Below are 25930 nucleotides of genomic sequence, written 5' to 3'. Positions count from 1 at the left end.
CAAAGAATTTCTAGTGTTCTTTGGCATTACATTCAGTGAATGTACTCTGCAGTGGCTTACAGTCTTGTACTACTAGACTCTTGAACCTGCAAGAAGCAAAACGATAAAATCTCCCAGCTCCCAAGTGCTTTCTGAAAAGGGACAATGAGCCAGCTGGTAGAACAACAAAAGTATAAAAATTTGACATTTTAACAGCAACTGTGAATTCACAATCCAGTAACAGGCACAAAGAAGGATTGAGAGTCCCATCTGCTGGAGCCAGAGAGCCCACGGGAGCTGACACTAGTATGGGGTCTGGTGTGAAGCACGTCCTACACATAAGAACAAGCCTAATGTTAGACAATCCTCCTGTCCCCAAAGGCAATGGGCTAACATGCTATACACTATATATCTCTCAAAGAGTACCAAAATTTTGTACTCAAGTAAAAATGCAGTTACATGGCTACAAATGGGGCTCATTCATGAAAAGTTCTTATCGACAGATTTGTACTTAAGGCCTTCTTATTAATATTTTTGGCATTTACAAAACCTTTTCTTAAATGAAAATGTTCTTCTGTAAGAGCAAATCCTACGAGTACTCGTAAGATAAATAAAAAAAAAAAATCAGATAATTCAACAAAAAATTCTAATTCCTCCATGTTTGTAAGTTAGATATTTTCTTAAATTATTTCCTTTAAACATATTACTGTGTGATCTAATAACATTTGTTAGGGGTTTTATAGAGCATGTGACTATTGGGTCTAATAGATTTTATACAGGCTGCAGTGAAGCTCAGTCTGTCCCAGCTCCAGTGCCTCCATATGGGCCACTGTCACAGCCCTGTGCCTGGTCACCGCGCTGGACTCAACACCCCCATCACCCCCTGACCCCCCATGACCAGAGCGCAATCCTATGCACCCCTACCTAAAACCCCACTACCTCAATATTTACAGCGGGTCCGTAATCGTGGAAAGAGGGATAAATACCATGAATGTGCCTGTTTATTTAAATTTTATGACTTATATAATCCCTCACTGAGTGTGTTCATGTGAGTTTGGACATTTGAAATCGCTGCTGAAGCTATAAAACAGCCATAGTTTGTAGATGCAACCCACTTCACTTCCTTGGTCACTCTCTCGCTCGTACTTTCACGTGTCATAATGCCAAACCCATATTGGCCATATATGGAAGCTCAGAGGGCATTTCTAACCAAATACATATTCATTTTCTATGTAAATAAAATGTAAATGAGTGTGGAGGTGTTCATAGCTGGGTGTTGGTTCGTAGCTGTAAGTTAAGAAGGAATTTGTGAGCTTAAGAACATTTTGTGAATTTGGTGTGGAGTTCTCAGCATTTTCTTAAAATGGAAGTTATGAAAAAATGTAAGAAAATATTCATGAATGAGGCCCACTGTACTCAAAAACAAGTCCTGCTGTCAAATTTGTCCTTAAAGGTCCATGTATTTCAGCCCAGAAAATATATACTATATAAGCAGCAGGAAGCCAAAATAAGATCATGTCTGCATCTAGTAATAAAGTTTTACTGTCCGATAATTAGAAAGTGCACTGTTAGAATGCTAGTTACTGATAACATAGAGTGATGGGAAAAAATCCACTCTTGGGTCCCTGAAGGTAGGATGTTCAGAATAAATGTGACAAATAATTTTGGACCACTGCAAACCATTTAAATCAGGGGTCTCAAACTCAAATTACCTGGGAGCCACATTAGATAAAGTGTGAGTGAGGCTGGGCCGCATTGAGTATTCGATAAATAGCGGTTGCACGGAAAAAAAGAGAGAGAAAGAACAACATGCAACACACTTTCTTAATCACTGACATTATTCTTTGGAATTAAGTGGAGGGCCGCAAAAAATCCTTCCGAGGGCCGCAGTTGGCCCCCGGGCCGCGAGTCTGAGACCCCTGATTTAAATGAACCAGTTTTTCATGTTACAAAGTACTGTGCCTTTAAATTAAAGCAAAAAATACAATAGTGAAATACACTATTTAAAGTACTAGTACTTTCAGAAGCATTTTAGATAATGTTTTCATACAAAATTTGTCCAATCAGTGTAAAACTGAATTGTGTTGTTGCATATGACTGTGTTGTCTGCATCTTCTCTGAGCTCCGGTTAATCATTATAGGCAGTGCAGCTTTGTGTGTTTGTCGAAGGGAGCAGAGGCAGCAGTGAAACAGCCGCAGATTGGGACAGTCAGTTGGGGCAACTAATAAAAATTTGCTAGAATTATACATGTACAAGTATCGGTTTAGAACTCTACTCAAAAAAGCACAATTACCCAAAAAAGTACTTACAGTAACTCGAGTATTCAGTTACTTTTCACCCCCTTTTTAGAGACACTGGCCAAGACAAGACAACATTGTGGCTCTCTCCTTAGACCTGCTCTGATTCTACCTCTGAAAATAGCACAATAAGGAGGCCTGCTGCAAATATGTCACCCCAACTGGCCCTCACATCTACAAACCCAATTATGAAAGTTTGGGGACAGTGTAAGATGAAGAAACCAAGTATAATTGTTTGTAAATTACACAACAATGGCTATTTTGCATTTTTATGACAAAAAATATCTAATTTGAATTTGAATCTCAGATCTCAGGACAAGGAGAAAAAAAGTTGGTGAAAAACTGTGTTTGGAGCGTGTTGAAGCTAATTAGGCATTTCAGAAAAGATGACAGGGATATTCTTTATAAAGATACTCATGACCATATTTAATTATTCTGATCACAACACAGGCATTTGTGGTATGGGTTTAAATCAGGATACAGCATTAAAATCTTTAAAATTGTGAAAATCTCAAATATTTTTCTTAATATACACCCTTAAAGGTCCTATATAAAACAAAATTGAGCTTTTAATGTGAGCATTAAGCCATGTTAGAATGTTGTCACCTCTTCAAAAACATATCTGGAGTTTGTTTCATTCACACATGTTTGAGTGACCCTTTATTATTAGTCTGTCTACAGCTCCAAATCTCGAAATGCTTTGTTCCACGTTGTGATGTCATGAAGCAATAGTTTTCAAGTTAACAGCAACCTTTTACCTTTTGTTTACTAGAAATCGGAGATTTCAGGGCTAAAATTATCCAAATGATTGTAGTGAAGGTGTATGGAGTTTTAAAACACAGTGGAGCACTGTCTGTGTTACCACATGACATCACAAGGTAGAACAGAGTGTTTACTGTTCGAAAGAAAAACTAAATAAGCATTTGTGTTTTACACATGTGAATGAAACAAAACACAACTTCAGACATGTTTGTGAAGAGGAATTATAACAGATGAGAGAAAATAACGGTATGGGGGCCCTTTAATTAAACTAGCTATCTTAGAAAGAACACAAAAACCTGTACACTTTAAAGTAAAAAGAAAAAGCAGATTACTATCTGCTCACAACAAAAAGGTCCTAGGTTTGATCTCCAGACTAGAGAACCCCCATTCTCCCTGTGGTTTCCTTCTGGTGGTCTGGTTCCCCCATCATCTTAACATGCACTACAGGCTAATCCTGCTGCTACGTCCTCTTGTCCTTGAACCTCACACCAGATCAGGAGAAGGGCCCCAAGGCACTGCACTGCCCCCTGACTAAGACAGGTTACCCTGACAGCATTGAAAAACAGGTCAAATGCAAAGCACACATTTCCCTGTACAATCATGTTACCTTAACCTTGTAGCAATGATATGAAAATTTATATTAACAGTAAAATCTCCCATTTCATTCATTTTGATATGATGTCTATTGTTTCTTTCAGTAGGCCTGCAGCAATACATTTGGAAGTGTGATGATTGATACCGAAAGTATTTTGAAAAACAATGTTAAAGATCACCGATACCCAAATGTCAATTAATCAGCAACACATACATGTTGAACACCCCCAGCACGATGTCATGGCAAAATATCACTAGCTTATATGTTAACACGCAATTTGTTACAGACAATTTTGGAAAAGCAGACTGAACTCACTCAATAGTTCTAATTTGATAAATGCAATATTTCAGTTTTGATTTTGTTAAATTAACATCTAAAAACAACAAAAAACCCAAATAAACATATTCCTTCCGTGTAAACAGTGCGCCATTTTTTGCATTTTGAAATTTTGTAAACAAATAAAAAACATGAAAGAGTATCCACTTAAACTTAGACTAAACTTTGAAAAATCTCAGCTGTACACAAGAGGGAGTGTAGGGAGTCTTATCTGTTAAATAAGGGTGAGTTGTTGTACAGTTGTATGGAGTATGGTATGAATGTAGTTCTGTATCTCTCACTGTTTGAGCGGAGCTGTAGGAGCCTGTTGGAGAATGAGCTCGTCTGTCCCTCTATAGTCTGGTGCAGTGAGTGAGCAGGAGTGTTCATGACAGACAGCAGTTTGTCCAGTGTCCTCCTGTCCCTCACTGTGACAAATACCTCCAGCTCACAGCTGATCATGTGACCAATGCCCCTTTTACTGGTGTTGCTCCCCCCGCAGACCACAGCGAAGTACAGGGAGCTGGACACCACAAAAGATCTCCAGTAACTTGCTGAACACATTGAAAGACCTGAACTTTCCCAGGTAGTAGAGTCTCCTCGTGCTCTTCTTGTTCACAGCATCACAGTTGTCCCTCCAGTTCAGCCTGTTGTTCACATAAAAGCCAAGGTACATGTAGTCCACTATTTCCATGTCATGGCCCTGGATGGTGGTGGGCTCCACTGGTGTTCTATTTCTCCTGAAGCCAATCACCAGTCCCTTGGACTACTCCACGAAATATGCACTCAGTGTCATGTACTCCAGCTCCTGTCCATCTCTGATACACCTAACCACTGCAGAGTCATCAGAGAACTTCTGTAGATGGTAGGAACTGGAGCTGTATTGGAAATAAGATGTGTACAGAATGAACAGAAACAAAGACAGGACTGTACCATTAGGGGCTCCTACATTACTGACCACAGTATCAGACAGGATGGTCCCCAGTCACACGTATTCAGGCCAGCGTGACAGGATAGTCAGTAATCCAGGAGACAATGCTGGAGCTGACACCCATCCTGAGCAGCTTCTCACTCATCAGAAAGGGCTGGATTGAATTAAAGGCACTGGAGAAATTAAAAAACAAAAACAAAACAAAAACACTATCCTTCCAAAGCTCTTAACGCCGTCTCGCTACAGAAATGCAGAAATGGCACTGGCACAATGCAAAAGGTCTTCCATAGCACCGGTATCCTTTCAAGCTTCAGACTCAGTGTGAAGAGAAAGGTCTTGGTCTTGTCCAGGAGACTTGTTTTGGGGAACTTTCTCCAGCTGCCTTCTCACCTGCACAGGTGGCACTGGGCTGGCTTCCTCCGTGGGGGTAGGTGTGGGAGCATACGTGATGGGTTGATGAATGGCTGTCTGAGTGGTCTTTGGTGAGGTGTGGATTGGGCGTCTGGGAGGTGTAGAAACAGGGGTGCCAGGGGATGAGAAATTGATTAAAATGCAAATTGAGTAGGTTTGACCTTTCTGGGTTATTGTCCTGCTGCTTTGTTTTGGTGTTGAAACCTGTAATGGCCTTCATCCCCTGCTACACTTCCCTGGTTTTATTCTATTGGAGTTTCCTTCCTCAGGTCTCCTGGCCCTGCCTGAGCTGGACCTTCAGTTGCCATTGCACCCTCGTCACCTCGTCCTTGTCACCAGAGCTGAAGACCCACTTCTTCTTATTGAGCAGATCCTTCAGCTGGCTGGTGATCCAGGGCTTTTTGTTTGGGTAGCAGCGGACAGTGCATATCTGGGGACGGCTGTATCTTCACATGAAACTAATAAAACTGCAATGCAAGACTGTTATCCATGGAATTACCTTAGATTATGTACATGCATTCCCAATGATGTGTAAATTACAGAGAGGTACTGACTGCTGTCCCTGGCGACATAACCGCAAATCCATTCCATAAACACAATGATCACTAAAATATTCATAACACAAGCACAAAATGGGGTCAGCCTCTCTCATGTCGCCCAAACTCCCTCTGCGAGTGCTAATTATGACAACAAATGACTCCTAAGATCACAGCGTCCCTTCTGCCTATAGGTCTACTCTTTCACACACGCCCAGACAAATTAGGGGTTTTGTACCACAGACACAGGAATTCTAATGGCGCGCGGTAAGGACTATTTGTATTGAGCCAGACGGAGCGGAGGGACTCATGATAAATTGCTCTAATAAAATGCAAACAAAGAGAAAGTGAGAGAGAGAGATGAGAGGCTACTTACAGCTCGGAGAGTTGAAGGTGCTGGAAGAGCTGCCATGACAGGGTGCTCAGAGGATTCTTTGACAAGTTGCTGTGAAAAAAGAACAGAAAAATACAGTTAAATGATGTTTAATGATAAGGTTTGGGAGTGTGTCTTGTTTGATGCTGCTCCAGTCCTGTTTCTGTGCTATATATTGATGTTATTTAGTCTCGGAAGATCAATTAGCAAATCAGTGTGTAGGTCACTCGTCAGGAGAGCGTAACCATACAGCCACGTTGTGTGATCAAATTCATGAGCTAGTTTTCTTGAGTTATAATTCAAAAGGAACCCCTGTACACTGTTATTCTTGCATTAAAAAGCGGAGATAAATAAAACTATTAAGAACATTCAGCTTGACAGGCAGACCTCACCAATCACAGGAGACTGGTCAAATGCACATAGCTAAGAAATTAGCACACGTTTCTGTAGGATACTTTGATATTGTTTACGGATTAAATTATTCCACAAATCAATGACTTTCCCCAAAAATAAGACACTGGCTACAGGTCAAACATGCACTGGTGATCCTAGTCCCATCCCTGGACGCACGGAGCAGGCCCAACAAATGAAAGTGTGTTTCTTCGTGGAAGGATACAAATGATTAACTGTAGCAAACCCTGAGGGAATGGGAGCTGTTACAACTAAAATAAAGCAGATTTCTACATAATCTGATCTACACAGCACAGTTAATGACCCTCCAAGTGCAAGCCTGCATTAATAGATGAGAATAAGGCAAAGTGCTATTGACAAAGGCAGGGGAAACAGGCCTGGCTGGACAGTGCTGGAGGGCCTGGCCAACTCAATATAAGAAAGTTGACCGCTTCCAAGTCAAATAATTCAATTGACTTAAGGAACCCCCGAGGCTTAAGAAGCCACTAAATCCAATATGAGATGGCCAGAGACACACGAGTGATCTGACCAGAGCGGAGAATTGGTTTAACTATGAACATCAGACATCCGTCTATAGAGGAAGGGCCCTGTGAGAAGCTAACATACTGTTTGTCATAAAGCACGCCATCAAATCCACTTATGCAGCACATGTAGCATCCACTCTGTGCATTCAATAAGGCAGGAGAGCCAACACAATACTATAGAGCTCATGAACATTTAACAACATATGGCTTTGCATGGCTGTTGTAAATGTAGAGAGATCACGGTGCACCAGGGAATAGGCAGATCCTTATATGTGAATGCAAATGGAAACGTATTATAAAATATACATAAAGATAGGCATAAATGAATATATACAAGTAAGTGCATGAATTCATATGACAGGCTATGGAAACAAAGATGTATGTCATTAAACAACATTCTTGTATAGCTAGGTATTTAAATGTGCATTCTAGACTAATGAGGGCCACCACACATAGACAAGCTCCATCTCAGGAAGGTTAATTTGTATGGGAGACCTATATACGACAGTCCCGTAAGCACAAGTGTCACCATGGCAACAGGCAGGTGAGGATACGGCAGGTCGCTCTCACTTCCTTCTGTGATGTTCCACACAAGTGTCACATTGAGACGGAATCACACGCATGTAAGAAGCAGCGCGTGGTACAAGATGGCATTTACATAGAGAACGTTCGCTCACACGTACATGCAGAGCGGTTAAACATCGTCACCTCGCAAAAGTGTGTCAGTCGGAATGGCTCTGTTATCAGAGGAGCTCCAGTGTAGGGCATAGAGATGTAAAAATGCAGCTCGGAATTTGAAGCCTCTACAGAAAGAGATGGAGTCCCAGAGGGGCTGTGTACGAGGCGCCTGAAGAATACATTACACTCACAGAGGCAGGACGGGGAGGGCAAACAGCCACTAATTAGGCAACACACAACAGAAATGATGCACACTTACGTCAAATCACAGACAAAAATAGACAAGGATAGACAGTAAGGCTTAAAATAGACAAAACAGAAGGTTAAAACAAAAAATACAACTTAACATTTATGGAACATGATCTTTAGTGAAGATGTTTTGTGCCTATGCAGCTGTTAGGTGGGACATGATCACGGTTGTTTAGATCCGTTCAGAGTTCACAAAAACACAGATTTTGTCTGACCCTCCTGAGGAGTGTAAAACATACCAGGGGACACACACTGTTCCACACTAAATTATATCATTGTGCATACCCCCGTTTTCAAAGAAAATCATATGTTGAAGCAAGTTTTAGGCCTAGACTTATAATAATAAAATACATTGATAATTTATGTCTGAAAAGCATCTCTAAGAGGAAAAGATTTATTCAAGGCCACATAACAGATTAAAATATAACAAAATAGTGAATGAATTCTGTTGTACCCTGAAGTAGCTAAGACTATGACATCATCATAACTCAACATCTCAAAAATTACAAATGTTCAAAGACTAGAACATCAGTGGCGTGCAGTTAGGGCAATCAAGGAAAGCAGTGTGACCAATAAAATCTAAAATCATGGTGTGTCAAAAGCATAATTAGCTCTTCCCATGTGTAGTGGGAGTGTCCTTTACTACAGCGATCCCAACCCCCCGGGCCGCGGTTCAGTACCAGGCCATGGGTCATCTGGTACCGGTTACTATTGTGGAGGAATGTGTGTGTTCTGGACATACTCCACTTCAGGCAGGACATTTCTGTGAGGCTGTATTATAAGTGCACTTGTCTGACCAGTGCACTGTTGTTGTTAGTATCTCTTTGTGATCTTCATGAAGGTACATTTTGTGTAGTGGATTACACATGTGCTGTCACATGTCATTCATATGGTTTCTAGATGCAAAATAATAATTATTATATCAACAACAATAGTACTGAAGGCTCAGCTGGATAAATAAGGTGTAGGAATAGGGCAAATTTGTGAAGAAACAAATAGACCACAAATAGCCCTGTTTGTCCAAAGAGGGTGTCAAATACAGTCCAATATACAAATATTTATAGACTATGAAGGTCTAGGTCTCTGTAATTTGACTCCATATACTGTTTACTAGCAAGGCAAGGCAAGGCAAGTTTATTTGTATAGCACAATTCGTACACAAAGTAATTGAAAGAAGTAAGAAATACATTAAAATTATAATAAAAACAAATCAAAACATAAATAATCATGAAGATTAAAATTTAAAAAAGAGAGACATAAATTGGAGAGAAGAGTGCGGAATGAAAACCTTTCAGTTATATGCACAGTTAAACAGAAATGTTTTGAGCCTGGATTTAAACAGCGTCACAGAAGAGTCTGTCTCACATGTTCAGGAAGACTGTTCCAGGTTTTAGCTGCATGAACCTGAAACGCTGACTCCCCTTGTTTAGTTCTGACTCTGGGCACCAGCAGGAGGCCAGTCCCTGCTCAGTATATATGCATTTGATGTGCCAGTAAAATAAATAAATAAATATATTTGCAATGTAGTATGTATAAAAAGTGGTGTTTTTAAATTGTTATTGGCTAAATATTAATGTCCACCCCAAGTCTGCCTTGCCTTTAAAAGACACCACACACTACAGGAGAACAGATAAACAAATTATGACAAATTATCTCATCTAAATTATTCCTCCAAAATTCAGAAAATTCTTCACAAGTCGTAAATGTTGTTCACGGTAAAAGGTAGAAAAAGTGGCTGCATGATGACACAAACAGACAAACGGTCACGATCAATGGTAGCACTCTTTGCTTTCAGAGAGGTAATGTGTCTTGCCCAAGAACATAACAAAAGCACTGTATTCAACGCCGGTAGCAAAGTCACAGAATAAGCCACAAAATATTTTCGAGATCACAGAAAAAAAGAAAAAAAAACTGCACCTTATAAATGTTTCATCCTTCACGGTAAGGCCTTGATAGCCCTTGGCAGTGAGAGGTATTCACAGATTTTTTGTTGAAAAAGTTACTAGAGATAATATGCTCTTTGCTGTATGTATTTTCATAATGTTTTCGCAGACAAAAAAACAAAACAAAAGCGTATTTCATAAGAGTGTTAAAAGAAAAGAGTTGTTTTTTTTAATGCAGTGAGTGCGAGACCGGCCTCACGTCTCTGGCAGGATGTGTTCCATTTGCAAAGGTCATTCTGTGCTTCTCCGCAAGAAATGTCAACGAAAATTGGATTGGTGGGTGAGCTTAAACGAATTAATAAATATATAAACAAATCAGCAAAGAAGGCATCAGAGGCGGCGGAATGCCAGTGGACAGGAGGTGAAGGGCTACCCAAAGCTGACCATCAGTGCGTTAAACAAGTTAGTGTCCAGATTTGTTTGCAGTCCCGTATATAGGGTCTTAATCAAATGTGTTCTATATTATGGATTGAAAGCACTTGGAGGCAAAATTGAAGATATCATGGAATTTCAATGGAGAAACTGGGATGGGATGAGTCATAGAATATCATAAAATGTTAAGCACTCAGATACATGCAAGTGGTATCAGAACCTGGTTTGATGAAAATTACAATTGTGTTACTAGAATTATTTTATTTCTTTATTGAGCTGGAGGACAGATCAGAAAGATGGGTTTTGCTTTACTGGGCGTATCCACATTAAAAAGAGGCACAAACTTCAAGATCTCCTCTGTCGACATAAATAAACAAAAGTGAAGTCGTTTCCTCACAATTGCTTCAGAAAGTGGTGCCATTATTCAAGGCCGAAGATGCGATTGTTGTCAGTTGAAAGGACTTTAAACAATAAGATTAATATTGCAGGTTTGTGGAGCCATTCCCTAACAAATAATGGTACGGTTCAACATTTGTGGATTCTCGGTTTGGATATTTCTTCCAATAAGACTCCTTCTCTCCGTCTGAAATTTGGACATGATCAAATTCTAGAATGTGAATGCAGCCTACAGATACAGCCTGCAATGCACCATAGCATTCAGGTCAATGGAAAAAAGACTTTTCCCACCTGTCCTGGTGAATTCTGTTTAATTCAAGCAGAACTAATTCAATTTAAGTCTTGATTGAGTCTTAAAGGATATTAGTGACACAGTGACTTCAGAAAAATCAGCTGATGTTAAAGTATAGCAGGCAGCACTAGCAATGCAGTAGCATGTAGTACACAGCTACTCTTAGCATTTGGGACTACAGGGCTTAATGCTTTATTCAGATCTTTTAATGAAATCCAATCTTTTTGCCAGGTCATTCACATTTCCAATTAAATGCGACTTGTAGATGAGCTCCAGAACCCCCAAAAGTGTCCCTCATGTACACTGGAGGACAAGAAGGCGTCACATGCAACGAGCGTGCTCAGTGTTTACGGAAGTAGCCTAAATAAACATGGATGCAGCATTGAGCACTGGGAGATTTTAAAGTTGCTGTCATACTGGAGCCAGAACATGTACAGCTTAATTGTTTTAAGGAGGAGAAGGACAAGGTTTTTGGCCATGGCGTTTTGTGGGGCAGTGGCAGCAACATCCGTAGAAAGGAACGTGTGGGTGCGGGGTTGCAGTCAACAGTGCTGGGATTGCTATGTGCTTCACTGCTTCACTGATGTGGAGTTCATACACAATATCTATATGACAAGAATATTTGTGTACATTTGTGAGGACCTACTTGTACCATTCTCACAGGAGGAAACACTTTTTGTGACCTGGCCGTTCAGACTGAAGTCTCATGTCAAAAGATCAGATATGTATCAGTTGTAGGACCACATATCCAAGTGGTCTGGGTCTCATGTGAAACATCGTATCTGTGTTGTTCAGATTGTCATTAAAAGATCAGACACAGGTCGCATAAGGTAGGTATTTGATTTGAGTTCCGTGACCAACTAAAAAACTGTAGGCTGTAATTTAATGTGTGAGAAACTTGTTTAAATGCATAAATCAGATCATCAATTGTAATTGCTAATCAGCTCTTTCTGGTCAAATTGTGCTAAAACAGAGCTTAGATTAAGTCGAGTTTGAGTAACAGAGCTTCAGACAGAGCAGTGCTTTCAGTTAGCTTCACACCTCCAGGGAATATTGATGGCATCAGCTGCAAAATATCAATACACAAATTTGCATTTTTCCCACAACTTTGTATCTGCATTAAATATGTTTGCTATAGTAGTTGATGTACAGTGGGAACAGAGTTGCTCTTCTCCATTAAAACCGAATGGATTGCTCTTCCGTTAGTGGGCGCTCTCTCATAGATCGACTGCACAGAGAGTAAAGGTGCCTACTACTGGACCTGTTGAAAACCCCCATACATACATAAACCTTTACACTGTAACCGTAAAGCTCACAGGGTGTCGCCGTGCCAACAGATGTAAATGATCTGAGCTGTTCCGACAAGCGCTCGTTTAAATGAGGAATTATAATTATGGGATCCACATGAAAATTTGATGGGCCGCGGGTAAGAAATACGCCTTACACAGACTGAGCGAAGCACGTGTTAATATTGATGAAGATGTTAGACTCAACCTGGACGTGTGTGTGTGTGTGTGTAGGAAGAGAGGGAGGAGGAAGGGAGGTGTGGATGCTCCTCCTCATCCTCCCCACTCCCTCTTTAATAATTCTGTTTGGCACTGGCGCCATTGGGAAGACTTGGCGAAGACTCGAGAGACCTTGCTAATTAGTGTGGTGTGTTAGTGTGTGTGTGTGTATGTTGGGGGGGGCAGTGGTGTTTGACATTCAGAACCACGGACACCAGACAGCTATGCACAGAGAGAGACATTGCAGCAGAGGATGTCCAATACGGCCGACCTTAAATCTCTCTCCGACTAGACTAAGACCCCGTTTGCACTGAAACGAATCCGCGTATCACTGTATCACCGTATCGGAAACAATCTGCATCCACACACGTCTTTTCTGTGTCCACAATCCTTCCTTATCCACACTGCTTTGAGCATATGTGTTTACGTTTTACAGAAATGAAACTTAAAACCACATGGTTAATTTGCAAAAACTGAGCGCTCAAAACAGCTCGCTATTGTAAGCTGATGCAGTTCAGCTTCTGTCAGACTAAAGGACACGGATCAGTGGAATATATGTGTTCTTTCTGTAGCAGAGGGGTGTTCAGCTAATGGTGAATCTGTTCTGTGCTTGTATCAAGTTGGAGACAGTTCATGTTAAACTTTTCAGAGATTATATGTCTGCAGGTCGTACGCACAGACCATATATGTGAATATATTCTAGCCTCTTAGCGTTTTGGCGGTGAATTAGCTACTTCGCGGTGCATAGACCTACATCAACATATCAGCGTTTTCAGGCATCCACACAATGCCGGATCAGATCTGTACTCAAATGAATTTGTGAGAGCTGGCAGCACCAGATCGTTCCGTCTCTGGAGCAGTTTTCAGTTGGATTAGAGTGGACGAATACTGCATCTGCAACAAAAACAATTCGAATACGTACTAGTGTGGACGGGGCCTAATAGAGTGTAGTAAATTGTGATTCTTCTTGGTTTTTGGAACTTTGCTGTGAGGGAGACGTTTTTTTGGGACTGACAGTTTTTGTGTTTTTTCTAATTATTGCTAGATTTGATGGGATAGTATCTGTGATAAATATGTACCATAGTTAAGTGGCAGTTTGTGGAAAAAATTTGAAAAAAAAAAGTACCAAAATATAAAAGAGTGTTGTGTGTGTTCTAAAACAAAATACCTTCACATATGTCAACTTTTTTTAAGCAGTTTAAACCTTCATTTCACAAAATAAAGCTTTTTAGGCTAATCATAGCTAATGTGCAATTTAGACATGTTTTGGTCCTTATTAACATAATGGTTGCTTGGTAACAGTTATGAAATTACCTCTACTGTCTGCCCATTTTCAAATAGGAAGTAAATAAACCAAATTACAATTGCAAATGAATGTACGAGCAGTCTAACCTGTCATGTGCACTTTATGGTTGGAAGTGCAGTGTTGATGACGTTGCAGTTCTCAAAAGAAAAGGAAAAAAAAAAATCTCTCACAATAAGAAGCCCAGAGCAGAAATATCATAGGTGTCAATCTTAACAGAAGTTGTTTTCGTCTTTGAAAATGTGACATTTTGGAAGTTCTTTTTTACAAGGACGAAAGTGAAGTTCTAAAAACTGCTGCCTCACTAAATTGAAGATAGCCATGCTGAAATTGAAAGAGTTTATGAAAAAAGGAAATAAACAACAAACAAAAAATCCGTCTGCCTACTCTTTCTAGCATTTGGAAATCTAGCAATGATCAAAATATAGTTCAGTTCAGGTGTAAATGCTTTTTTCAGTCAGACTGTACTGCACTATTGCTATATAATGATATATATATATATATATATATATATATATATATATATATATATATATATATATATATATATATATATATGTATATATATATATATATATATATATATATATATATATATATATATATATATATATATATATATATATATATATATATATATATATATATATATATATATATATATATATATATATATATATATATATATATATATATACACACATAGTATATTTAAAACCCTCATTTAAAAACAAAGTATAAGTATTCCATGCATCTATTTGAGCAAAATGTCTTGCTGCGTGCTGTCTGCATCTAATTAGAAAGCATTTTATTGTCAGATAATCAGGAAATACACCTTAACATACTAGTTGTCTTAGCTTTATCATTGCACTGGTCTCTGAGAGTTGTGAAAAGCTTATATAAAGATTATATAAACTCACTGCGGTGAATAATTAGGGTGTTGAGAGTGCACTCCACTATAGAGACATACATAAGTGATAATAATAGTCAGCAAGAACTTCTAGGTCTATGAATGGAAAAGTGTGTCTCCCTCTGATTCCACATATGTTCTCATTAAGTTGATCAGGTGCATTATTCTAAACATCAAAGCCAAACAGTCATCGTGTAGCTCTTCCAAAAATAAGCACTTCCTCTCATTAATTAAACTTGAACTATGTATAACCCTAGTCTTTGTAAGCTGTCGGTTTCTCACACAATTCAACTTTAAAGGTGCACCATGTAACTTTTTTTTGGTAGAGAGTCTGCCACCAGCTTGACATTAAACTTATCTTCCTCCATGGCGACAGCAGATTAAGTTATGGGTCAAATCAAAGGTATTCTTTCTAGCTGTTAACGTATCTGTAATTGAATAAAAGAAAGATGCCATCATGCGGAACTTTCCAGATAAGCATGGAGGCAAGCAGGAGCCCAACCTCCACACACACACGCATACACACACACACGCACACACCAGAAAAGTTATACAGTGTTAGGACTTTATTGTAGGATTTCTTTTTTATTATCGCCAATATAATTTCAATTCAATTAAATTTGATTTCTGCTTTTTATCAAATTTGTATTAGTTGTATGTGTTTTGTCTCCCTGTTTTTGTTTTATGTGTTTAAGAATTACCCCATGAACTGCCAAATCTACACAATATCTAGTTTTGTCAGTAATTCAACTGTAATAGCTCTCATTTCCATGCCAGTTCCAGGCCTGGACAGTGTTAGAATCAAGACCAATAATGATGAATGAGTCTATTGTTGCACTAAGCCGCTTCAGTGTGAGCAGCAATGAACAACAAAACATTTGAGAAGACAATATAGACTGTTAGAATGAAAAAGGATAGAATATTATTTGTTCTCTGTGGTCTAACATTATGGAGAATGTAACCTCAGGACACACTTAATTGGGTGCTGTCACACAGTGGAGTGACTGCCTCATTAGTTAACACTAATTATCAAAAGTCTCCAAATCAATGAGCTGCTGATTTATTCATGAATAACCCATAATTAAAAACAGGCTCATTTGCACATAATTACACAAAATATGTCAGTTTGGGTTACCACATTTCAGTCAGAAATGTGGGTTAGGTCAAAGCAATACATTCTTATATTTGAAGTTTGAATGACCACAAATGTAAACACTGGAATGATTGTTGCACTGTAAATTGAACATAAAGACTGGGGTTTAAATTAGCACAAAATGAAGACATAGAGTAAAAAGTTATATTTTAAGAGATTCTGTAAACTTAAGTGTGTATTATGTTGACCGATTACTTTGTAGTGTTTTAGTCGACCAAATCTAGACTATTAATAATGTTATTTAAATTATAGGGATTAATATAACATGATTTGATATTTTTTGGTATTTATTTGTCAGAAAACTATCTTTAAATACATAGTTTACAACTACTTTTTCTACATTGAGTCAGATGTGCACAGGTTTTGAGAGCTTTTGCCACATCCCCTTTTTTTAGTTGACTAAACAGTAAAAGTATTCCGATTCCTGACCTAGTCGCTGGAGAGAAATGAAATTGAGTGGAGGCACTAGGTGGCGCCTGGCTACTGTCACCTGCTTGTCTCCATGGAAATGTAGCTTTATAATGTCCCACAGTATGACAATAAACTTGCTTTTATTCTGTTACAATTGTAACCTACTTCCACCTACATGGAGAAAGAAAAGTTGAGTATTGAAATGTGGAATATTCCCATCAAAGATTAATATTATGTCTGCATATAGATATAGGAAAAAAAGTGAAAAAAGTACTTATTTCTCTCACCGTATAAACAATTGTATTGCTGGTTCTTCTGGTTTGTTTGTTTCATTGGGGGAAAAAAGCATATTTTACCTGGAACTTGAATACTGTAAAGTTTAAATTCAGCTCTAGAAACTGTTTTTCATTTCAATAACCAAACAGAAACTTCAAATAAGCAACACTTTATTATTCTCCGGCAGAATTATTCCTTCTTATCTGTATTCAGCAGACATACATCTGGGATAAAAATAGTCCAGTCTGTTTAAACCTTCCACTCCTGCCCTTGTGTGCATGTTAGTATAAAGTTTTTTTTCTCCATGCCTCATCTTGTGTACTTCAAATTCCCAGGGATCTCTACCAAAGTGCCCATGAGCAAGACACTGCCACGAGCTCCACAAGCCTACGTACACACAGAATGAGTCGTCTGTGTGGTGTGGTTGTGTGCTGTGTATCAATCCCTCCCATTAGCAGGCAAATATCATTCACGCTCTGCAAATCGCTACCTGAATGATTTAATATTGGAAATGAATAAATGCATCATCATTACGTAAACAAAAGCCATATGGTGACTCATAGCATTAATAACAGCCCGTAATATTTGTTCGTCTCATTCCAACAGCAGCTGCGCATGGTGAGGAATGATTACTTTTAATAAAGGCTTAATCCTGACTTTTTCATATCTTTTTTATGAATCCTGCTATCTGCATAACGCTGGCAACAAATTAACGGGCATTATTTGGATGATTCTAATCTTCAAGCTGATTTTCTTGAGATTGTGCCGATAGATAAAGGTGGGGAGTAAAAGGCAAGCAGATAAAGGGGCAGAGTAGAGGCGGTGAGGCAATAGAAAGAGATGTGACAATTTAAAGGCCAGCCTCTGCACAATTCCTCACAATGCATACTGCCCTTGTGTCCTTGGGCAAGTATTTCACCATGTTTGAATGGGTTTGTGTCAGATGGTCTACACAGTGCAGCTGTGGCACTAGTTATCTCTCAATGAGTGCGACCAAGTGGATGAATAATGAACCAGATTGTAAAGCAAATTTCAGTGAGTGGAAAAGTGTTAAATAGATTAGTGTTGTAATAAAGTGTTTTATAGGCCACAAACCTCACACTATTTTAGTAAGACAAATATATCATTATTAACAAGCTTGTCTCCAAATTAATTGGGTTTGTTTGTACAATGTTCATAAAATTGTAATTAATCAACAAAAGACAGTGTATTAATCAACATTAAGATGTAGCCTGCAGGTAAGCATAATTAGGCTAACTCTTATGGTACTTGCTGATTATACTCTTTGAATATACAGTGTGTAATTATATCTTTTTAAAAAACACATATCTTTGATTTACTTCTAACTATGCTTTTAGTTAGCCTGATTCATCAGCAAGTTTCACTTCGTGGACGCGTCTGGCCTCACAGGATTAGAATTTGTTCGCTCGACGGTGGGTGGGTACTTTTTTTATTTAACCAATCGCTGCTATTTGAGCTTGACGTATGTAATGTGCCAAATCCCATAGGAAGAAGGGCAATAACATCTTCCCCCTTGATAAAATTCACCAAATATTGTCTTTGTTATAGATTTAAATCCTCGATTTCGGGAATCGTAGCCAACATAGAATGCAGGCTTCATCTACATCCATCTCAGCCACTTTGTTTACTGTTGTGCCCCAGTTATGGCTTCACAGCTTTTCGCTGATTGGCCAATGCACAGTCTACAACTTTAGGGGTTCTTGCAAACTGTCTAGTGTATTCCAATTCCTGATCTAGTCACTGGAGAGAAATGAAATTGAGCAGAGGCACAAGGTGGCACCAGCCTGGCTATCTTTTGGTCTCCTTAGGATAAAAACTGCACATTTGCCAACTTAAAATAATGTCTGCATTTGGAAAATATACTTGCATACTTTCATATACTTTCAACTTCACCTCTGTTTCCAGTGAGGGATTTATCTGTTTAGAGAAATATGCAGGGTTTGTGTTTTAAACATGTGTGAATGAAATAAAACACAACTCCAAGTATGTTTTTAGAGAAACAACATTATAGATCAGAAAGTAGCATAAAACAGGCCCTTTAAAGATCCTTTTCATTTTCTTGTATCTTGGCAGATGTATTGCAGCTTATAAGCAGCTCTTGAAGTTAAAATGAGACTGATGTGTCCTGAGTGTATCTACTTATAAAGTGCTTTACTGTCAGAGAATCAGGAAGAGCACAGTTGCATGGTAGTGATTACTGTGACAGAAAAACAGTCTCTAAGAGCTGAAAAAAGAGCTCATAAACTGATCATGGTGAATAATTAGAGTGGTATCATTAAGAAAGTGAAAATTAAGTTTGGACCAAAACTAAAGTAAACTTAACTAAAGACAATGAAAATTAGATACAGCGCCTTGAAAATTCCATTGATTCAAATTGTGATTTTGTTTTGATCATGATATGTTGGCACAATTTGGTAGATAGCGCCAAATTCCCCTCCGAAAAGAGCTACAATGAGCTGAATAAAAGACAATTCCGGGTAACACAATGTAGACAATCTGATCGCAGAACAATTCCATGAGAAGTCTGGATTTTTAACTAATCACACAATAAAACTAGCAAAATGTGAACAGAGCCTTTTTGAGTGCTCAGAGAAGACAACACTGGATTAATGGATTAATTAACCAGCATGAAGGAAAAGTGAATGATGCTTCTGATGAGGCAACAATAATATAACTCAAACTCAAAGAAGTACATTTTGCATATGTCCTTTAAAGGTACACTGTGTAACTTTTCTAGTGGAATCCATCAAATGCTTTTCTCTGTGGAGATGTTATTGCTTTGTCTGAAATGTCTCACAGTTTGGTACTAAACCTTTCTATGTTCATGGAGACCAAACTAGACAAAATTAAAGGTCAGATGTGGAGTGTCTGTCTTTCTAGGTATTTATGAGCTATAAAACCCACTGTAATTGAATAAATGTAAGGCAGAGCTGTTTAATGTCATACTGTGGGACATTCCAGGCACAGAAGTGACATACATACAGTACCTCCATCCAAAGAGTTACACAGTGCACCTTTAAAGGATTATTTTAACAATAGTAGAGGTGAAGATATTTTAAGAATAGCAATGCTTTTCAAACCAAGGTCCACAGCAGTGCTCGAGCTTTTTAAAATGTAAAACCGGGTAGTCAATATGTCTAACGGCTAAGATATTTTTCACAAAGAAGTATTCTACACTCTAGCTGATATCACTTCCATTTGGCATATAAATGATGCAGCGTGGAATACATAAAAAAGTGAGATCTCAGACAAAACCAAGCCGCCTCTGAGCCACTACTATTGTTGCTTTTTCCCATCGAGACAAATGGAGATGCTAATCCAGACAGAACCTGCTCTACCAGCCTTCACAGCATTCAGACCCTCACAGCCTTCAGAGTGATGTGTTAGCTAATTACACCAGTGAAATATGAACTGCACACGGAGAATGAATCAAAGCGGCTCACCCACACACACACACACACACAACAATGTAGTTTTCCTATATCTCCAGTGAGAAAAGTTCCGCCTTGTTGTGAGCCAGGTACAAACTGCCAACCTGTTCTGACCTGCTGCTGCTGCTGCCGTGCTGTTATGAAATGCCTCTTGCTTCGATCGATAAAATGTTGGGAGTTGATTAAAACACCAATAAAGACACCCAAGAGTATTTTTCTCCAATGTCTGTATGGAAAAAAACACTATGAGCCTGAGACTGTTTTACAGAGTGCTGCAATAGAATGGAAAGAATGGAACGGAAAGGAAATCACCACATTGGGAATGCTGTTGTAATTACAGCGCAAGTTCGGTTAGTGTGAATGGAATAAACAATAAGTAAACAATAAATAAACAATTGAGTATAAAGCTCAAATGATAAATTAATGGATTCTTAATAATTACACTATGTTACTTTTATATTAAAGATGCACTATATAACTTTTAGGGATGCACTAGTATTGAATATCAGCATGATATTGGAATTTTTGATACCAGTTTCAAGATATCTGCTAGTCGATATCCTATTTTTACCCATAAATTGGTGTAATAGATGTGTTACTGGACAATATTCATCCCAAACAACTCCAAATATTGAACTTGTATTTTTTCAAAGCTGTTCTGTAGTTACTTTAAATGATCACGGCATCAGTATCGGCACAAAAAAAAAAAGAAAGTGTATAGGTACTTCCCTAATAACTTTTATAGTCTAACTTTTTCAGCACATGCTTATATCCTTACAAAAGTTATTGCTTTGGATAGAATGTCCCTAGCCTGATTCATCAGCCTGTTTCACTTCGTAGAAACCATCTGACCTCATAGCGTTAGAATTCATTCACTCGACGGTAGGCGGGTATTTAACCAATCACTGCTATTTGGTTGTTTGGTTGTGACGTATATAATGCACCGCTAACGGGGCTAACTGGTATATTAAGCTTTTCCCACATCCCGTAGGAAGAAGGGCAATAACGTCCTTTCCCCTGATAAAATTCACCAAACATTCTCTTTGTTCGGGCTTTACATCCTCGATCTCGGGAATCGTTGCCAACACAGAATGTATGGCTCTTCACTGTTTGTCTGGTGCCCGAACTCGCACTTCTGACATTTTTTGCAAACTGTCTAGTGTATTCTGATTCCTGACCTTGTCACTGGTGAGAAATGAACCAGTCTGGCTAAAATGCCCCATGGTACGACATTAAATGCGCCTATCTCCATGAAGACAAGAAGAGGGTAAAATCAGTCCAAGTTACTGGTTTGATTGTGGAGAAGACCGCACTCTCTTTTTTCTTCTCCATTAGAAAAGTTACATGGTGTACCTTAAAGAAGTTTTAAAATGAAATAATATAAACCCATATGTGGGCTCATGGGTAATGCCAAAAGACCAGAGTGCTTCTTTGTCTCTCTCAACCTTTACCAAAGAACAGAAAGTACAAGCCTCGGCATCATGGGGTCTCTCAAGGATTACATTAGGAGACAGATGGATTTAGCAAGCGACAAAGAAAGGAAGCTAGCTCTTCAAATTCCAGAGTTTACCAAGTTCTTTTGAAAAATGTGGCCATGTGAAGCTGCAAAAATAAAAGTTTGGAAGGCAATGAATGACCAGAGCACTTCCAGCCAAAGACTCTCATGCCAACTCATTGTAGCTCTTTTCGGAGGGGAATTTGGCACTATCTACCAAATTGTGCAAATATATTATGATCAAAACAAAATCACAATTTGAATCAATGGAATTTTCAAGGCGCTGTTTCAAATTTTCATTGTCTTTAGTTAAGTTTACTTTAGTTTTGGTCCAAACTTCATTTTCACTTCTTTAATGATACTACTCTAATTATTCACCATGATGAGTTTATGAGTTCTTTTTTTCAATTCTCAGAGACAGTTTTTTTCTGTCACAGTAACCACTACCATGCTACATGTGCACTTCCTGATTCTCTGACAGTAATTCTTTATAATGAGATACACGCAGGACACAGCAGTCTCATTTTAACCTCAAGAGCTGCTTATAAGCTGCAATACATCTGCCAAGATACAAGACAAATTTTGCTCAAATACACGGAAAAGGATTTTTTAAGGCCTGTATTATGCTCCTTTCTGATTTAATAATAATAATAATATTACATCTGACTTATATAGCACATTTTTGGACACTCAAAGAAGCTTCACAAACAAAATAAATGTTACACTGTAGAAAACAGGGCAATCATGGGGGAATGCCAGTTTGAACAGATGAGTTTTTAGTCAGGATTTGAAGTGCTGCAGTGAGTCCGAGTTCCCGATGGATTGTGGGAGTGAGTTCCAGAAAGAGGGGGCGGCGGCAGCGAAGGCTCAGTCCCCCAAGATCCGGTGCTTTTTCCTGATGAGGGGAGTGAGGAGGTTGGTGTCGGCTGATCTGAGGCGGCGGGTGGGACAGTGCAGACGGAGGAGGTCGGTGAGATGGGGAGAGGCCGGGTTATGGAGGGACTTGAAGGTGATGAGGAGGGCCTTGTATTGGATGCTGTGTTGTACGGGGAGCCAGTGGAGTTGCTTGAGGACAGGAGTGATGCGGTCTCTGGAGCGGGTGAGGGTGAGGAGGCGGGTGTGGGTGAGGAGGAGGGCAGCAGAGTTCCGGATGTATTGCAGTTTTTGGAGGTGGGTGGACGGGAGAGCGTACAGAAGGCTATTACAGTAGTCGAGTCTGGAGGAGGTAAAGGCATGAATGAGGATTTCTGCAATGGGCTGAGAGAGGGAGGGACGGAGACGGGCGATATTGTGGAGATGGAAAAAGATGTTTTGGTGATGTGACTGATCTTTAAAAACATATCTGAAGTTGTGTTTTATTTCACTCGCACATTTCTAACACACAAACCCTGCATATTCATCTCAAACACAAAACACTCTTGTGATGTCATGCGGTAATACGGGAAGATCTCCACTGTGTTTTTAAGCTCCATACACCTTCACAAGTGTCATTTGGATAATTTCAGCCCTGAAATTGCCCATCTAGACTCAACTAAAGGTCAAAGGAGCTTGAAAACTACTGCTTCATGACATCACAAGGTGGAACAGAGCATTTTGAGCTTTGGAGATGTAGACAGACATAAAGGGTTACTCAAACATGTGTGAGTGAAACAAAACATAACTCCAGGTACATTTTTGATGAGTTAACAGATTCTAACTTGCTCACAGGGCAAAATGTTTAATAATATAGGAACCTTTAATTGTCCACATTAAATTAGGCAGATTTTGTATCATGCTGGTATTGTTAGCTCTGTTTATACAAATTACCTCCTCCAGTGTCATAAAAGCAGAGTGTCCTCCACCCTGTCACAGCAGTCGTCCATAAATCTGCTGGAGCCTTGTCTTATCCATGTATTAGTCATAACCCACACAGCACACTGAGGCCTCGCGCTGTAATCATTTGTACCACAGTATCCTGCGGTTGTCCATGTCCAACACTGTTTGACTTAATTAAAACATTTGTTCGGGGGCTGTAGTGTCTTCTTCTTGTTTCTCACCACATCCAATGAGAAAGGGGGGCTTTGGGCGGAGGACACAGGACTGGGACAATCAAAGCTGTTATCGTACTGAGAGTTGGGGAATCCTGTCAGCCATTGCCGAGAGTATGGCTATAGAGATTTCTGGAGATTTCTTTGAGTTTTTTTTTTAAACTGCAGTCCTGCTAAAAGTACTTTCCCAAAGGAGGGGCTGAACAGAATTAAAGTCTGTTTACTCTTGCTATCAGGGGCTCCAGGGAGTGGATTGAAAATGGGTTCTGGAGCTTTATTGTGCTGCGGAGAAGTGCTAAACCGTGTGGAGTTTTTTTACTTTAAATATATATGCGTGAATAAGAAAAGAGAGAGCAGTTAGGGCAGACCCGAGCACTGTAGTAAATCCATAGACAAGCTTAGAGGGGCTGCTTGACTCTAGAAAAAAATCATCATAATTAAAAGCACAATTACCTTAAATTGTTTTATGGGAAGGAACAATATACAAATTTAAATGTATTAGAATGTACGTGTGTATGATTTTAAAAAGCCATTTAGATGGGTAAGTGCACATATACCAGTTTTATACACACACACACAAAGCTAAGATAAACAGTTGGGTCTTGAGATTACGCTCTGTGACATAATTATCTTTTACTTCTACTTCTTCTACTAACTATCTGGAATCTTACATAGCTATCTTTTTTACAACTGACTATCTGGAATGTGTAAGTTTATACTACCTGTCTGGACTCTAGCCAGGCTGGCGCCACCTAGTGCCTTCCCTCAATTTCATTTCTCTCCAGCGACTAGGTCAGGAATCAGAATACAATAGACTGTTTGCAAAAACCCTGGAAGTGCAAGTTCGGGCACCAGCCAATTAGCGAAGAATCATATATTCAGTGTGTTGTCATCAATTCCCAAGATCGAGGATTTAAAGCCGGAATGAAGAGAATGTTTGGTGAATTTCATCAAGGGGAAAGACGTTATTGCCTTTCTTCCTATGGGATTTGGGAAAAGTTTAATATACCCATTACCCCCATTAGCGGCGCATTACATACATCACAACCAAACAGCAGCGATTGCTTAAATGAAAAAAAGTACTTGCCTACCGTCGAGCGAACGAATTCTAACACTGCGAGATCAGACGGTTTGTACAAAGTGAAACAAAGTAAAACCGGCTGATGAATTAGGCTAATCTGGAACCAGTACATAAAGAAAATAGAAACCCCTCCACAACAATACTGACAATTGTTGGGAGCAATAATTATAATATTCATAATTACAGTATGTACTTGGACAGGCATAGAAGCTAGTTTCATTTGTGACTATTTAAACAATCAGCATCGGCTATGAAAAGAAAAATAGTTTTGAGTCCAGACAAACCAATCGCTGACAGGTTTTGCAGATTTTTTGGCTGACATACACAAGCAAACATGCACGGAGCAGACAGCGACCGCGCATCGAAAAACACCCGCACACACTCTCATCACTCCGCGCAGACGAGGAATGAAACGGAGGAACGAACCAAAAAAGCTCATGCGATGTGCCACTTCTAACCACAACTGAACAATTGAGTCACTGCGAACGCGCCGACAATCCAGCGGTCCCAGACAGCACCCTCCCTACGCGCCACAACTGAACAAAGCCGAGAGTCACAGTGAACGCGCCAAACAAAGTCCCACTGACCCATCTAACTGTTGTGTTTCGTTTTATAGTCCGGTGCGGTTTATTTGTGAAAAAAGTTTGAAAATAGACCATTCTATGACAGTGCGCTTTATAATCCAGAGCGCCTAATAGTGCGGAAAATGCAGTATTTTTCCCAAATTATGTCATTTAAATTGACTACAAATTTCCCCCAAGCCCATTTTATCACAAATCTATAAGAGTGCTGTGTAACCATGCTTTGTGTAATTATCTCCTTGCAATAGAGTGTTCAAATAAGACTTTGTGTGCAGCAGGTGGACAAAAACAAAACACTTGATACATGCCATATATCAGTCAACTGATCTATCGGTTTAGCTTTAATAGAAAGGATATATGTGCATTAAATTCATCGCCCTGGTTATGTAAAGTTGTTTTTGCAGATGATTGATTGACTTTTGAATTTCAGTCTGTGCCATTTGTTTCTCGTACCACCACTGATCACACCCATACTGGCTAATCCCAGAGACACAACCATACGCAATGATGGTTGTAGGGATTAAACCTAAATGTCTGGTTATTGGGCAAATGTCTGTACCGAATCAACAACTGTCATGCCAACGATATTTGTTCAGTTTCTCATATATTTGGCACATTGATGTACAATGACACAAGATTATATTTACTCAATACAGTCATCATATAGGATA

At 39.2% G+C, this 25930-nt stretch overlaps 1 protein-coding gene across 2 annotated transcripts in view; it reads right to left on the bottom strand.

Annotated features, from left to right (window-relative positions):
* Nucleotides 1-25930, bottom strand: part of ntrk3b (neurotrophic tyrosine kinase, receptor, type 3b) — a 279414-nt gene that overhangs the window by 170042 nt on the left and 83442 nt on the right. For both annotated transcript variants that reach the window (XM_055154591.1, XM_055154590.1), the window contains exon 4: nucleotides 6204-6272. In XM_055154591.1, coding sequence (XP_055010566.1) covers nucleotides 6204-6272 — 69 coding nt within the window. The remainder of the gene's footprint in view (nucleotides 1-6203; nucleotides 6273-25930) is intronic.

This window comes from Boleophthalmus pectinirostris, unplaced genomic scaffold (assembly GCF_026225935.1).
Source record: "Boleophthalmus pectinirostris isolate CB_2022bp ecotype Guang Dong unplaced genomic scaffold, ASM2622593v1 HiC_scaffold_19, whole genome shotgun sequence".
Classification (NCBI taxonomy): Eukaryota; Metazoa; Chordata; class Actinopteri; order Gobiiformes; family Gobiidae; genus Boleophthalmus; species Boleophthalmus pectinirostris.
Note: the sequence above shows the minus strand (reverse complement) of the source record. Positions and strands in the feature narration are given on the sequence as shown.